Source organism: Aotus nancymaae, unplaced genomic scaffold, assembly GCF_030222135.1.
Source record: "Aotus nancymaae isolate 86718 unplaced genomic scaffold, 86718_ANA_hifiasm-v0.15.2.pri h1tg000002l, whole genome shotgun sequence".
Classification (NCBI taxonomy): Eukaryota; Metazoa; Chordata; class Mammalia; order Primates; family Aotidae; genus Aotus; species Aotus nancymaae.
In genome coordinates, this window is record NW_026988413.1 from 17,439,128 (window position 1) to 17,456,021 (window position 16,894).

Below are 16,894 nucleotides of genomic sequence, written 5' to 3' on the forward strand. Positions count from 1 at the left end.
GGAATTTGGAATGTGGAGCAGAAGGAGCAGTTGATTGAAGTTCAAGGGCCAGCTTTGCCAACAACCCAGTTCCTCAAACATCATGTATACCAGATGCCATGGATAGCTGTGGGACTAGGGCTGGCTCTTTAACCTCTCTGAGCCTGACAGTGTGCTCCACTGAGAAATGAAAGGGTGGTGTTTGGCCTTCTGTAAGATGCTTTAAGCCCTCAGAGCCTCTTTGACTTTGAATTGTAGAAAAGAGTCCAGAGAAAGTGGGCCTGGGGACGGGAGAGTTGGTAAGTCAGTGGGGGAAGAGTGTAGGTAGATTGTAGAGGCTCTTAGGATGTAGCCATTTGATTTGCATTGTCTCACGAAAGGAGCAGCTCTAGTCACTTTGAAGTTCTTGGATTTTCCCAATGGAATGGCTGCTTCTGTGCAGTCTCCTTTCCACTTGGTTCCCATTTTAGCCAAGGGAATTTGTTAGCAGCCATCATCAAGAGTGAGGGATGTTATCACTGTGTTCTGTGTGGATAATGGAATCACAGATTGTGAAGGCCTTTTCTCACCAGTGGACTGGTCACTGGGGAGGTGGTGTCATGTGAGACCTTCCTGAACTGGTCGTTTTTCCCCTCTGTCAACAGATTTGCCAACACTACAATAAAGGAGATGGACCCCATGGCTCTTGTTCCTTTCAAATGCAGTGCATCAAACTCCATATCTGCCAGTACTTTTTACAGGGGGAGTGCAAGTTTGGCACTAGCTGTAAGAGATCCCATAATTTCTCTAATCCTGAGAATCTGGAAAAATTGGAGAAGTTGGGTATGAGCTCAGACCTGGTGAGCAGGCTGCCTTCCATTTACAGAAATGCGCATGACATCAAGAATAAGAGCTCTGCCCCCAGCAGAGTGCCTCCTCCTCAGGGCCCACAGGGGACTTCTGGTAAGGCTGGTGGGAGGTAAGGCTGGTGGGGTGCACAGGAGGTCCTGGGCTGGTGGCTCTCAGATTCCAGCTAGCCAGTACACAGAATGTGTGACTTTGGGCAAGTCTTGTGCTGCTTTTAGTAAAATGGAGTTGGCGATGCTTTCCTAATAAGGCAGGGGGTGGGGAGGTTAGGATAAGTTGAAATCAGACATGATCAGTCCTAGACATCTAGCCATCCTAGACAAATGTGAATTGGTATTGATGGTGAGTGAATTCCAGATGGGCCTAGTCTACACTGAAATGGGAGACTTGGCTCCTCCCCCATGCAGTCACCCCCATCTTCACCGCAAGGGAGCATGCCCCTCAGGGAGGAACCCAAAGTTAGGAATGCTATGCTGCACAGCTTTGGGGAGCATCCCTTGCATTGTGTTGTTTTGATTTTACAAAATGAGTGAAAGAAGCATACCTTAATTTTGGCATTGGGCATATTCCTGACATGAATAAGTAGAGTTTTTGAGCCATTGTAAATTTGTCTGCTCCCTGCTCATCTCTGGCACCTAGACAGTGCCTGGCCCACAGTAGGCACTCTGACATTTGTCGAATGAATAAGTGTGCTAGGATATTTATTTATTTTTTAAGACTGTCAGGTTTAGTAACAGGCAAATTTTGAGCAGATTATTTTTATTTATAAGCATTTCTTGAGTATCTGTTGTGGGGCAGATGAATAATGTGGTCCGTCAGGGAGATTATAATACACTGGCATCCATTGGATTTCACAGTACCAGCCATTGGCTGGCTGTTCTGTTATCCACTCTTTCATTCAGCACCTTGGTGTGCTTGCCACATGCTGGGCACTGTCCTGGGCCCTGGTTATTCCTTGGTGGAGCTGAGACATGCTTTCCCTCAGAGCAGAATCAAACCCACTCAGTTAGCTATAGTGGTGGCTACAATTTTAATAGAGCGCTTCCTAGAATGTCATTTGCATTCTAGGACTACCTGCAAACAAATGTACCACTCTAATTGTAGCTGACTTTTGTATTTAAAAATTGTCCTCACTGTATTTGTGTTTTTTTACGCTGTTTTCAATGATGTTTTGTTAATTTCTTTCAGCTGTAGGAAGCCTAGAAGTAGGCAGGTTTCATATTAAATAGATCTTTAAGAGTATTTTCAGCCTTGGATGCAGTTGGATTACAGCCTTGTCAGAAATGGAGGAGGGATCCACTGCCCAGTAATGTCAGTCACTGTCGTGGGGAGAGAGGGAGATGACCTTCGCGGTCCCATAGGCCTAGGTTTAGAGGCCCAGCTTGTGAAGTATCTCAGGGGCTTAAACAAAGAAGAGGGAAGATGAATAACAAAATGACAGGTGACACTAAAAAGGGATTGCAAAGTAATTTTATGTGCTTATTTGAGGGTAGCTGGGTGAGGGTAAATGTCGTAGGTAAAAACTCATTAGCATGGTGCTAGTAAAGGTAAACTAGAAAGGATTTGTGTGCCCTTTTTATATTAAGATCCTGATAATTAACGGAAAATTAATTAAGGAGGCTTCATTTTGAAATGTAGATTTTCTATTTATTATTCTTTTCTTGGTATTAGTACCCAATTATGATAGCTCATTAATGAATATTTGCTATATAGCCTCAAATCTAGTTTATAAAAAGTAGCCCTCTATTTGCCCTTGAGGATCATCACAACCTTAGGCATAGAAGGAATTGTAAGATGCCTCAACATGTAAGACAGTGGTTCTCCCCTTATTACAAAAGTGTCCCAAGCTTTACTCCTGGAGGTTCTGATTCAGTCATTCTGGGGTGGAATCAGTCTAGGGCAGAATTGGGCACTTGTGTTTTTAAATGGGTCTCTTAGTGAATTGGGTGGACAGCCAGAGTTGAGAAAGGAGTCCCTTCATGGACTCCTAGATTTGGCAAGCAGCTGTGTGGCCTCAGGCTCCCAACCTGTTCCTGCAAAGTAGAGGATCCACCTGTATATTTCACCCCAAACACCATAGGGCTTTGTGAGCTCACCTTGCCCACTTTTGTTTTGTGCAGAGGGCTGAATGAATTCTCTTTAACTATCCTTTGTACCTTGAACTACTTTGACCCCATATCAGAAGCTGACATATCTTTGTGGTGTTTCTTTGCAGAAAGAAAAGCCAGTTCAGGTTCTGTGTCCCCAAACGCTGTTAGCCAGGAGGAGAGTGATCAGATCTGTTTGTACCATATCCGGAAAAGTTGTGGCTTTCAAGGTAAGTTGGAGGAGGCTCCTTCATCCCACTTGTAGGAGGGGTAACTGCTTGTCATTCCCAGAGCTATGCTGTGAAGTCACCCCTCCTCCCAAACCCCTTCCCCATCCAGAGAGGATCAGGGCTTGGCACTTTGGCCAATGCTGAAGCTCTTTTGTTGGGCAGGAGAAGATGGTAGCAATTCTTTGAATTTTCAGAAATCAAATGTGGATGATTTTTGGGAACATAACTGGTTCATGCACCAAATGAATGTTAAGTATTGAGCCTTGGACAGCTTAGCATGAGGTCACAGACCTGCACAGGACAGGGAAGTGCTCAGTCTGGTGGGAACAAAGGTAAGGGTGATGATAGGCTGAGAGCTGCCTTAGAAACTGGGAAGGACTTCATTGAGACGGAAACAATTGTATTAGCTCTTAGAGGATGAGTAGTTGTTTAAATTGGGCATTTCTTCTGTATTGATTCAGTGAACAATCCAGTGATCTTTTATCAGAAGCAGCAATTCTGGTGTGCATGTATGTATCTGTATTTTCACTAAACCTTTGTTTTCTTCTTAAATGCTGTCCTGGGCTTTGACTGAGGAAAGGTTTGTTCTCAAATTTGGTGACTCCCCTTAAAAAACAACCACCAAAACTTCTTGTTTCATTTTCAGTTTTTAAAACTTACCCAAGCAATTTATGAATACTTTCACTCTGTAAGAGAGTTTGGTCATACAGAGTGAGGCATGAAGTCCCTTCGTCCTTACCCTAAGGTAAACACTTCCTGTGTGGTTGTGATAATTGTTTTACATATTTTTAAACAGATGGGAGCATGTGATAATGTTATTATTCAACCTGCATCTTGACATTGTGTCTTAAGAGATTTTTTCCATGTCAGTATGTGAAAGTCCACGTCATTTTAAAAACAAGTGTGTTGTATTTGATTATAATGCTGTTCCATTGAGCATTCCAAGTACATATATGTGAGTATTTCCATAGATAGATTCCAGGGAATGGAATGATAGGTTAAAGAATATGTGCCATATATATACATATATATGTATTCTTTAAAAGCAATATTATTGAGCTATAGTTTACACATGATAAAGTGTACCCATTTTAAATATATAGTTCTGAGTTTTGATAAGTATATATGCTCACGTAACCATCTCTACAATCAAGATATGGAACAATTCCCTCCCTCTAAAAACATTGTTTTATGCCCCTTTATAATTAATCCTCACCCCCTAGTTTGTCACCCCCAGAAAGTCCCTGATCTACTTTTTGTCCCAGTAGAGTAGATTTGCATTTTCTAGAATTTCACATAAATGGACTCATACATTGTGTTCTCTTGTGCCTGGCTTCTCTCATCAGCATGTTTTTGAGATTCAGTCATGCTGGCATATAGATCATTTGTTTCTTTTTATTGCCCAGTAGTATTCCGTTGCATGATTGACTGCAATTTGTTTATCCATTCGTATGTTGATGAACATTTGGGTTGTTGCCAGGTTTTGGCTTTTGCAAATAAAAGTTCTGTTAGTATGTACAAGTTTTCATGTGGATGTATGTTTTCATTTCTCTTGGGTAAAGACCTAGACAGTTGCTGGGTTATGGCATGTGGTTGATATTGTGAGAAACTGCCAGACTGTCTTCCAAATGGATTATAATATTTTATGTTCCCACCAGCAACGTATGAGAGTTTCAGTTATTGTATATTCTTGCTAACACTTGGCATTGTCTTTTAAATTTTAGCCATTCTGATCAGCGAGCGATGATGTCTCACTGCGGTTTTAATTTGCATTTCCCTGATGATTAATGATGTTTAACGTTTATTTACATGTACTTTTTGGGCATTTGTGTTATTTTCTGTGAAGTATCTACTCAGATCTTTTGCCTTTTTTTTTAAATATGAAAGCTTTACACACACACACACACAAAAGGGGTCTTCAAAAAGTTCATGGAAAATGCGTATTATGAAAAAATTAAACTTTTTGCATCAAAATAAATTCATACTAACTTGTAACAACATATCTGAACAGGATCTAGTTTGAGGCACTAAGAAGGATAAGACATCAGTTTGGAAAGAGCCCCTATCAAAGCAACATAAATTTTGCTGCAGTTGAAGCAAGAAAAAATATCAAATTTATGGTGAATCTTGGGTGGAAGAATGACAAAATCATTGATGCTTTACAAAAAAGTTTTTGAGGACAATGTCCCAAAGAAATCAGTTTATAAATGAGTAAGTCATTTTAAGAAGAAATGAGAGAATGGTAAAGATGGAGGATGAATTTAAGTTTGTTTGATCCTTAATTGAAGAAGACTCGTGATGAATAGCACAAACAGTAGCCAACTCTAGACATCTTGATTGGTTCAGTTTATACAGTCTGCCAGAAAAATTAAAAATTGAGCAAACTTTCCACTCTATGGGTGCCAAACCATTCTGCCTGGATCAGCTGCAGACAAGAGCAGAACTTTCAATGGAAATTTTAAACAAGTGGGATTAAGATCCTGAAGCATTTCTCTGAAGAATCGTAACAGAAGATGGAACATGTCTTCACCAGTAGGATCCTGAAGACAAAGCACAAAGCAATGGCTCCCAACAGGAAAGTGGCCCAGTCACAGGAATGGTCAGGAGCAGAAGTCACAGCAACAGTTTTTTGGGATGGTCAAGGCATTTTACTTGTTGGCTTTCTAGAGGGCCAAAGAGCAATAACATCTGTTTATTATGAGAGTGTTTTGAGAAAGCCAAAGCGTTAGCAGTAAAATGCCCAGGAACGCTTCACCAGAGGGTCCTTCTCTACCACCACAAGGCTCCTGCTCATTTCCTTATCAATCAAGGGAAATTTTGCAAGAGTTTTGATGAGAAATCTTTAGGCACCTACCTTATAGTCCTGATTTTGCTCTTTCTGACTTCTTTTCGTTTTCTAATCTTAAAAAATCTTTAGGCCAGGCATGGTGGCTCATGCCTGTAATCCCAGCACTTTGAGAGGCTGAGGCAGGTGGATCACCTGAGGTCAGGAGTTTGAGACCAGCCTGGCCAACATGATGAAACCTACTAAAAATACAAAAATTAGTCAGGTGTGGTGGCACATGCCTGAAATCACAGCTACTAGGGAGGATGAGGCAGGAGAGTTGCTTGAACGCGGGAGGCAGAGGTTGCAGTGAGCCAAGACCATGCCATTGCACTCCAGCCTGGGCAACAAGAGTGAAACTCTATCTAAAAAAAAAAAAAAAAAAAATCTTTAAAGGGCACGCATTTTTCTTCGGTTAAAAAATGTAGAAAAGACTGGATTGACATTGTTGAATTTCTAGGACCCTCAGTTCTTCATGGATAGACTAAATGGCTGGTATCATCTTTTACAAAAGTGTTCAGGACAAAAGTGTAAAAGATGATACCAGCCATTTAGTCTATCCATGGAGCTTATGTTGAGAAATAAAGTTTATAGTTTTATTTTTATCTTTTAATTCAATTTTCCATGAACTTTTTGAAGTCTACTTATATATGTAATATTAACACAGAATTGGGCATCCATCATTATAGGCAATATGAAAACATTTCAACAGCCTCAGAGTAACCCCATCCTCATTAGCAGTCGACTGCCATTCTTCCCTCCCCCTAGTTTCTGACGACTACAGATGGAGGTTCCATCTCTATAGATTTGCTTGGATATTTCATATAAATGGAATCATACAGTATTGGTCTTTTGTGACTGTTACACCTGGTTTTATTGGGTTATTTGATCTCTTACTATTGAGTTGTGTTTTGTGTATGATTTATATTGAAGATAGATTCTCCCAGTCTTTCATGTTTATTTCCTTTCTTCTTTTTTTTTTAATTCATTTATTTAACTTTAGGTGCATACTATAGCTGGCATTCCTCCCCAAGTTATCCCTCCCCATCATGTTTATTTCCTTTCTAATGTATTTTCAAGAACAGATATTTTAATAGTGATGTCCAGATAATATTTTTTTCTTTTATGGTTTGTGTTTTTTGTATCCTAAAAATATTTGCCTATTCTAAACATGAAATGTTTCTCCTATAGTTTTTTCCTAGAAGTTTTAGAGGCTAGGCTTGTAGGTTAAAATCTAGCTGTAAACGCTTGTTACCTTAACTCTGATCATTCTCTCCTTAGGTATCACTGCTTCTGTGTGAGTTGCTGCCTCTCTTCATATTGTTTTCCTCATGTGTTGAGTGATTCTTGGTTGTCTGTCACATTAGTGCTTGAGAATCTCATATGCCTATTGGTTGATTTCCACAGGGCTGATTTGGATTCCAGACCCTCATTCTAGTGATGGTGGGGAAGAGGCAGAAGGCCTTGCTTGGTGGAGTGGGCAACTGGCATGCAGCCTAGGACTGGAGCGGGGGCTTTGGTGATCATCTCATTTGCTTTTCTCTGGCTCTAACCCTTATATTCACACTTAGTTTAACTGGGAAGCACACAGCAACTTGCTTCACACAAGCAAATCAGGGCAAGGGAGTACCTGTGCCGGGGCTCCCATTATTCTCACTGGGATTGGCCTGGGTATCTTTCTTGCTCCTGTTTCATCTGACTCTGAATCTGTGATGACCCCAGATCTTTTCTACTTCTGTGCTGTCTTCTGCATATTTTGTCTGCATTTTTTTTTCTTCTTTTTATATCGATTTGATTCTCATTGCTCCACAGTTTTAGCAATTCTTGAATAATTCTGGTCTTTTGATGCTACTTTTTATTGTTTTCCGGTGCTTTTGGATTTATTCTTCTCTCTGGCCTGTTATTTCAAGGACAATAGGGAGGAAGGGCAGGAGTGGATGTGGTGTTTTGTCTGCCTAATTGATTTGATTTCAGTGATTCATCTCCTAGAAAGCCTAGATCCTGGAATACCAGAGTGAGGTGGGGAACATTAGAAGGAGGAAAAAGAAGTTGAGAAAAGGGACAGGAAGACCAGGACAAGGGAAGGGAACTTATGTCTCTACCACTGTACTGGGACTAGGCTGCAGTGGCCTATGTGGTGCCTCCTTTCCTGGACACCTTCCAGCTGTGAACAGTGTGGACTGTACCTCAGCTTTGATTCAGAATGGAAGCCTCAGGCCTGCTGTTTGATTATAGTGCCTTCTCCTGGTCCCCATGTCCTTCCCAGGGAAGCATCTTCCTGGAGGGCCCTATGGAGTGTACCTTCCCCAGGATGTGCCTGCTTGCAGGGAGAGTCTGTCTCAGGCTGTTCGTAGTTCACCTGTGCCTTGGGTTTGTAGGTATAGCATCTGAATACTGGGATGTCCTGGGGAGGCCTTCTGCTCTCATCCCTGATCATTTCCTATAGTGTCTTCCAGGGAGAGAACAGGAACTCTGGTTTGTCATGACCTTGGACCATAGCTATGGTCTTATCTCTTCTGGCCCAGCCCTTTAGTTACCTGTTGTGTACACACCTGGTTGAGAGAGTCCAAGAGGTTCCCTGACCTAGTCAGCTGTCCATGTTCAAATGCGACAAGTCAGGAGATCTTCAGTCCCCGGTGTGGCTGTGTCCAGCCTTGTTGAATTTAGAGGAGAGTTTCCTTGCTTGAATGTCCCCGCCTTGTTCCTTCAGTCTTCTCGGCCTGGCACTCTCTTCTGCCCTGTCCGCTTGGCCCCATGCCTGGTCTGTGACAAGCCCAGGCAGCCTCCCACCCTCCTCCATGATACTTCCCCCACCGTGGTGCTTTTGCAGAGCCTGGGAGAGAAGTGACATTGAGATGTGCCCGAAAGAATGCCCACAATTTTAGAAAATTTTAATTTTTTTCAAGTATCAAATTAGTTTGATTATTATTTTGGAATATGAATTTAAAATGTACAAAGGATGCTCTCAGTAAGAAATAAGTTCCCCTCACACCTGTTTTCTCCAGAAACAGCCATAATTATCCATTCCTTGAATATCCTTCCATCAATAATTTATACCTATACAAGGGTATGTGTCTGTTCAGTTTCCGTCTTACGCAGGCACACTAGCTTGGCTTTCTATCTTTTCTCATTTAATTCGATGTGTAATTTTTTGGAATATATTATATCTTCTTGTGGTTCAAAGTTCAAAACACGCCAAAATGACAGAAGTCTTCACTCATAACTTTGTCTCCAGCTACCAACTTCCCTCTGCAAGGAATAATGTGCATATGTGTGTGTTTAGTCAGAATATCTCTAATCTTATTTTTTTTCTATTTTTTACCCAAATACAGGCATTCTGCACCTTGTTCTTTATCTTTCTGCCTTAAAGCATATGTCTTGGAGGTAGCCGCATATCACAGTGCAAAGAGCTTCTCATTCTTTTTCTCTCCTTTCTCCCTGTCCTCTCCTGACGCTCCTCTGTGTGGATGTAGCAGAACCTCACATAGGCTGTTGACAGATAGGGAGAGATGTGGGCAGCATTCCAGGTGGTGGCAGGCACCAGCAAAGGCAGGGCAGGCAGCATGTGCTTGGAGTGATGGGAGAAGTGAGGATCTGGCTGCCCAGGAGGAAAATGGGGATTGTGAGGGGAGCAGCTCACTGGAAGCCATAGGTCTGGGCCATTGTGTGGATGTTAGTGGGAGTGTGTTGAGGAAGGAGTGAGCATGTTGTTAGCCAGAAGAGACCCAAGAAGCCTGTAACCATGCTGCTAACCTGCCTTCAGTTGGATGTGTTGGGGTTGGGATGGATTTCTGGTAGAGATGAATCTGGCTCCATCTTTGATGTGATCCCTGCCCATCCACCTGCCACATGGAGAGTGATATTGAGCAGTCACACTGCCCCCTGCATTGATGAGACCTTTGACCTTCTTGTGATCAGCATCTTACTCTCATTAAATAACATTCATAGATGATATCAACTACTAACATACATATTTCTAAAACATTACCAGGTGTGGTGACTCATGTTTGTAATCCTAGCACTTTGGGAAACTGTGGTGGGTGGATCACTTGAGACCAGGAGTTCAAGACCAGCTTGGCCAACATGGTGAAACCTTGTCTCTACAAAAAATACAAAAATTAGCTGGGTGGTGGTGCACACCCATAATCCCAGCTACTCAGGAGGCTGAGCCTGGTAGATTGAGGCTGCAGTGAGCCATGATTGTGCCACTACGCCCCAGCCTGGGTGACAGAGTGAGACCCTGTCTCAAAAAACAAAAAAAAAGTAAGATCCTGGTAAAACCTGAGACATAAGGAAGATGTATGTCTTAGTCTATTTTCTGTTGCTTATAACTGAATACCTGAAACTGGATAATTTGTAAAGAAAAGGAATTTGTGTCTTACCTTTATGGAGGCTGAGAAGTTGAGGGTCAAGGGCCTGCATCTGATGGGGGCCTTCTTGCTGGTGGGACTGCAGAGGCCTGAGGTGCTGCAGGGCATCACATGGCAAGGGGGCTTACCATGCTAGCTCAGGACTTGCTTCCTCTTATAAAGCCACCAGTTGCCCTCTCATGGTAACCCATATACCCATTACTCCGTTCGTCTATGACCCAGTCACCTCTTAAAGGCCTTACCTCTCAATCGTATCACATTGGGGATTAGGTTGTAATAGGAGTTTTAGAAGGGACAGACATTTAAATCATAGCAATGTACATAATAAAATACAAAAAGTGTTTCCATATCTCAACGCTCAGGCAGGCCTGCACTGAAAAAACAGACTCCACCACACATTTCCAGAATGTTCCCAGGTCAGTGGGCAGGACCACACCTGTTGACAACCACAAGGCTAGGGCATGCTATGTATTGCCAAGCTATCTTACTCCTGTATGTTTTTTATTTTAGATAAATGCAATAGAGTTCATTTCCATTTGCCGTATCGATGGCAATTCTTGGATGGAGGCAAATGGAAGGATTTGGACAAAATGGAGCTTATTGAAGAGAAATTCTGCAATCCCAGAGTAGAAAGGTAGGAAATATGTGTCTTGTCTCTGTTTTGTGCCTGGCCTTCTGTGTGCCATGAAGGCAGTTTTGCTTTTGGTGGCTCTGTTCTCCCGCTTCTCTCCTTCCAGAGAGGAGCAATGGGAAAAGGAGAAGATGGTACCAAGACCGAGTATTAAGTTCTCAATTATTTGGTGTGGAATTGATCATGTACGTATGTACTCATTATTACAGAAAAGTGAGAGGTGATCATTTCTATTTGTGAAATTTTAGCCTTTGGCCTATATAGCCATACTGCTGAACTGCTGTTTATGGTTTAACCTTTAACTTTTTTGATTTTTCCAGTCGTGTCCTAGTATTCTCCCTCAATTCAGAGGAAATAGGGAATTCCCAGATAGCCTTCTTTTCAAATACTTAACATGTTTTGCATTGAGCTTGCTGAAATATGTTGCCGAGAATTAGAGCCTACTTTTTGAGTGTATAAAATAAATTTGCACTTAGAGTGCAATTATGTGCAAATTGCTATTGGTAAAGTATGTGAAACCAATTACTCCCATTAGGAGGATTAAATGGCTAACATACCAACCCTAGTCTTTCTTTTTGAGGCAAAATTTACACACAGTGAAGAGCCCGGATATTAAGCATACAGTTCAGTGAGTTTTGACAAATGCATACACTTATGTAGCTAGCATTCTGATTGAGATACGGATCTTTTGCCTTACCCCATCTCCTCATGCCTCCTTCCAGTCAGTGCTCACTCCCGTCGTTCACCACTGTTCTGACCTCTGTCACCAGAGACCTCTGTGACCTTTTCTTGAACCTCATATAAATAGAACCACACAGTATGTACTGTTGTGTCTGGCCTCTTTCACTCAGATTCTTCACCCTCCAAATGGACAAACTGTAAGGACAGATACTTCCCGGCAGAGGAAGCACAAATGGCCAGTAATGGGTGGATCTGGATTTATATCTGCCACTCATCATAATTGTCGCTGTGATCCACGTTTTGTATATTTCTTTTCTCTTTTTGATCTTCTATTAGATTTTTTTCTTCATTTGGCTTTTTCTCCTTTATTTGTTTGGAAATTATATATGAATTTTTGTTTTTTCAGTGGCTGCCCAGGAAATCTAAACAGACTCTTTATCTTAGCAGACTTTTAGTGTAACAACTTAAGCTAATCAGTGCCTCTTGTCATTCTCTCAAACAATGAAAGAACCTTGGACACTTGAATTCTGACTAGTTTCGTTCAAACTTATTTACTAATTATATGCATTTGACCAGATTATTTGACCTTATTTTACCTCAGTTTTACTATGTGTTAAGTAGATAAAATAATGGTTTCTACGTAATCAGGTTATTTTGAGAATTAAATAGTTAATATACATAAAACACTCAGAACAGTGCCAGGCACATAAGATGTGGGTCGAGGGCAGCAGCTCACGCCTGTTATCCCAGTGCTTTGAGAGGCTGAAGTGGGCAGATTGCTAGAGGCTAGGAATCCACGACTAGCCTGGGCAACATAGACCCTGTCTGTACGAAACATTTTTTTAAAAATTAGCTGAGCATGGTGGTGCATGCGTGTAGTCCCAGCTACTCAGGAAGCTGCAGAGGGAACTCCATTTGAGCCCAGGAGTTTGAGGCTGCAGTGAGCTGTGATTGCGTCACTGCACTCCAGTCTGGGTGACAGCTAGATCTTGTCTCTATTTAAAAAAAAAAAAAAAAAGTGCACTGTATGTATTACTGCTATAGTATTTTTAATTTCAGAGTTTAGAAATTCATATTGTTTTAGGCAGTCAGTATTTATTTAAACTTACAATTATCATTTTGTTTCTTACTCACCATTCCTTTGCTCACACTTCTCCTTGTTTATCATTTTCCTTCTTTAAGTTCCTCTGTTGGAGGTTGCTTTAGTGAGAGTCTGGAGGTAATTGTGTTTTTTGTTAGTCTGAAAGAGTTTTTATTTCCTTCTCATTCTTGAAAGATAGGTTTACTGGGTATTCTCTCTCAACTCTTCAAAGATTATTTCATTGTTTTCTGGATTCCATTGCTTCTACTTAGAAGTTAGTTATCAGCCTAAATTGAGATAGCGTTAGTTCATTTTTTAGGGCTGCTATAACAATTACCATGAACTTGATGGCTTAAAACAACAGATATTTATTTTGTCACAGTTCTGGAGGCTAGAAGTCCAAACTGAAGGTGTTAGCAGGGCCATGCTCTGTCTGAAGGTTTTATAGGCAGATCCTTTCTTGCCTCCTCCAGGATTCTGATGCTTAGAAATCCTTGGTATGCCTTGGCTTGTAGACACATCATTCCAATCTCAGCCTCTGTTGTCACGGGACGTTCTCCCATGTGTCTGTCTTCAAATTTCCCTCGTCTTAAAATGACATCAATTTTGGATTAGGGCCCACTCAAATCCAATATGATGTCATCTTAACTTGATCACGTCTGCAAAGACCCTGTTTCCAAATGAGATCACATTCACAGGTACCAGGAGTTAGACCTTTAGCACATCTTCTTGGAGACACAATTCAGTCCAGTATAGTTGATAGTCTGTTTCTTCTCTCCAGTTGCTTTTAATATCTTGTCATTCTTTGGTGCTGTGCAGTTTCATTAAGATCTGTCTGTGGATTTAAAGAATTTATGCTACTCATATTTTGTTGTGCTTTCTGAGTTCCTCAGCCATGATCTCCTTAAGTATTCCTTCTCTGGAATTATCATTAGATACATGGTGAGGTCTTCTCACTTTATCTTTTATGTCTTCTAACTTCTCTTTTTTTCTCTTACTAAACTCTGCTGGATTTCTTCCCCTCAGGCTCTCAGTTCATTAGTTCACCCTCTTCTGAGATGCAGTGTGTCCTATCAAAGTATGATTTTAAATTTTCAATTAACTTACTTACTTTTAAAAGTTCTAAAGCCGGGCGCAGTGGCTCATGCCTGTAATCCCAGCACTTTGGGAGGCCGAGGAGGGTGGATGGCTTGAGGCTGGGAGTTCAAGACCAGTCTGGTCAACATGGTGAAACTCTGTACAAAAAAAATACAAAAATTAGGCGTGATGGTGCATGCCTGTTATCCCAGCTACTCCTTGGGAGGCTGAGGCAGGAGAATCGCTTGAATCTGGGAGCTGGAGATTGCAGTGAGCTGAGATTGTGCTACGGCACTTCAGCGTGGGTGACAGGGTGAGACTCTGTCTCAAAAAATAAAAAATTAAAATAAATAAAAAAGGAAAAGAGAAAAAAGTTTTGGAGGGAGTGGGAGGAGAAAGAAAATAATGAAAAAACTAAAAGCTCTATTTTTTTCTTTAAATTTACCCAATTTTGATAGTCTCTTGATTCGTACTCATACTTTTGATGCTCAATTCCTTTTTAAAAAACACATCACATATATTTGTGTCTGAGAATACTAATGTTAGTAGTTCATGGTGGTCTGATTTTGTTTTTGCTGACCTTTGCTCATAGTGTCTCTGTTTCCATGTTTTGTGACTTACTTGATTTTGACCACATGTTTGATGGAAATTTCTTTAGAAATTCTTTTGAGGCCTGAGTTGAAGGTCAGTTCCTCCAGAGGGATTTGTGTTTGCTTCTATGAGAACTGCTACCCTGGGTCATCTTTGCAACTAATTATCACAAAATGTGAATCAGGCTAAAACTTCTGTGAGGCTTGAATGATTTATAAGTTCTCGGAGGAATTTTTTCCTCCTTTATCCAGATGTAGGATCCAACATTAATATAGGCAGGTTTCCTTGCCAGATGTCTTCGCAAGGCAAGTCCCCTCTCCAGTCCCCCCTTTACTAAGGTGGGTTATCTTTTAGGGTCCTGGTTTTACGCAGAGATACCTCTTTAGAGATTCAGCCTCCTGCCTTACTCAGACCCCACATTTGTTTTCTGTTTCCCCTTTGTGGCTAAAGCCCAGGCTCCCTGTCATTACTCATAGACGGTGCCCTGGGATAGCTCCTGGCTCTTGCCCTCCCCTCCCCTCCGCTCTCCAGTTTCCTACCTTCCCTTTGGTCTTCAGGCAGTACTGCATTTAGATAGGGAATGTGTCCTGGTGGCTCAGGTGCAGGCTGTGCAGCCCAACTGCCCACCTGAAAGGCCAACTGTCCCACTGACTAGCTGTTTGACCTTGAACGGCTTTTTTCACCTTCCTGAGCTTCTGTTTTCCTATCTGTGAAGTAGAGGTAATAGTCTCAATCTCATAGGGTTATGAAAATGTCATCTCCTAATACATATAAAGTACTTAATGCAGGGTCTGGTTCACACAATAAACAGTATGTGTTAACTATTGTTATTTTTGGCTTCTAAGGACTTCCCTTTCTTGCCAGCTCAGCAGTGCATTAAAAAAAAAAAATGTTTTAACCAGCATCTTCTGCATTTTGTACTGAGAGGAGTTTTCATCATAACCAGTCTTCCTTCCACATTATCTTGATTTTGATATTTTTATACCTCAAAACTGATCTGAAAAAGCAGTTTCCCCTACCTCTGGAAACTTTTTCTAAAATGCGCATGTCATATTTACTATTTGTGCCTCCCAGCTGTGTGTTCTCAAGCTGAGGGACCTGTGTCTGCTTGGCTGGTGGGATTTTTAGCCTACTTCTGCTTTCTTTTGTAGAATCCTGTGCCCTGAGTCACCAGCTGCCATTCACATCGATTGTCTGAACTTTAACTCCATGACTTTCGGTGCTACCCAGGCTCGCCGCCTCTCCACGGCCTCCTCTGTCACCAAACCTCCACACTTCATCCTCACCACTGAGTGGATTTGGTACTGGAGTGATGAGTTTGGTTCTTGGCAGGAATATGGAAGACAGGTAAGTGTGATGGAAAGAGGATAGTGTTTTGTCCTAAGGATCTGTAAGGGAGGAGCCAAACAAGAGCCCGGGTATTGTTGCCTGGGGCATCTGTGAGAGAGCTGAGGATCCCCAGGTCCCAGTGTGACTCACTTGCTTTGGGAGAATTATGGCAAAAATAGATAAGTTGGAGTTTATTTGTATGAGGTTTCATCTTTGAAGAGCTTCTGTCTGTTGGCTCATGAGAACTGAATGACAAATTTGTGGTGCGATCAAGTTTCTTCATTGGTTTGATTAAATGGGATAGAAAGATGCTTCTCTTGTTGAACAGGTAACTTAACCCCAGAGTTGGTGCTTGTGTGTGCAAGTGTGTTTGTGTAGCTGTGGTATAGAGGTAAAGGCTTTTCAGACCAGTTGTCTGCCATTTCTGCAACTTTAGAGAAGGTAGGCAAATATAAGAAAATTGATTTATATCATGTATAGATTTGGAATTCAAGTCAAATAACAAAAACTAGTTGCTGTCAATTAATTCACAGGTGTTTGTGGATGGGTCAGATTAAAGGCAGTCCCCTGCTCACTTATAAAAGTACAAGTTTAAGCTCGGCATGGTGGCTCACGCTTATAATCCCAGCAGTTTGGGAGGCCGAGGTGGGTGGATCACTTGAGGTCAGGAGTTCAAGACCAGCCTGGCCAACATGGCGAAACCCCATCTCTACTAAAAATACAAAAATTGGCCAGACATGGTGGCAAACACCTGTGGTCCCAACTACTCGGGAGACTGAGGTATGAATGAGAATCACTTGAACCTGGGAGGCAGAGGTTGCAGTGAGCAGAGATCACACCACTGTACCCTAGCCTGGGCAAAAGAGTGAGACTCTGTCTCAAAAAAAAAAAAGTATAACTTTAGGGAAGGCACCATTGATAAAGAACAAACACCCCTCTCCAAAATGAAAATTGATAGGTATTTGTAATCTTCTGGGTTGTAAGAGGCTATAATGAAGCTTTAGTTTCTTGCTCTTAACTGCACTCAGAATGCCTTTTTCCTCTGGTGACACTTTAAGCTCCATGAGGGCAGGGACTTTTTCTTTTGCCCCATTGTATCCTTTGTGTAGAATGATGCATAGCTGGTCCTCAGGAAATAGACATTGGCTGTTGGAAGGGGGAGGGTGTT

General features: G+C 41.7%; 1 protein-coding gene across 1 annotated transcript in view; it reads left to right on the forward strand.

Moving 5' to 3' along the window:
- Positions 1–16,894, forward strand: part of PARP12 (poly(ADP-ribose) polymerase family member 12) — a 38,753-nt gene that overhangs the window by 4,705 nt on the left and 17,154 nt on the right. The window contains exons 3-6 of the mRNA XM_012447421.3: positions 624–921; positions 3,041–3,142; positions 10,847–10,970; positions 15,549–15,744. Coding sequence (XP_012302844.3) covers positions 624–921; positions 3,041–3,142; positions 10,847–10,970; positions 15,549–15,744 — 720 coding nt within the window. The remainder of the gene's footprint in view (positions 1–623; positions 922–3,040; positions 3,143–10,846; positions 10,971–15,548; positions 15,745–16,894) is intronic.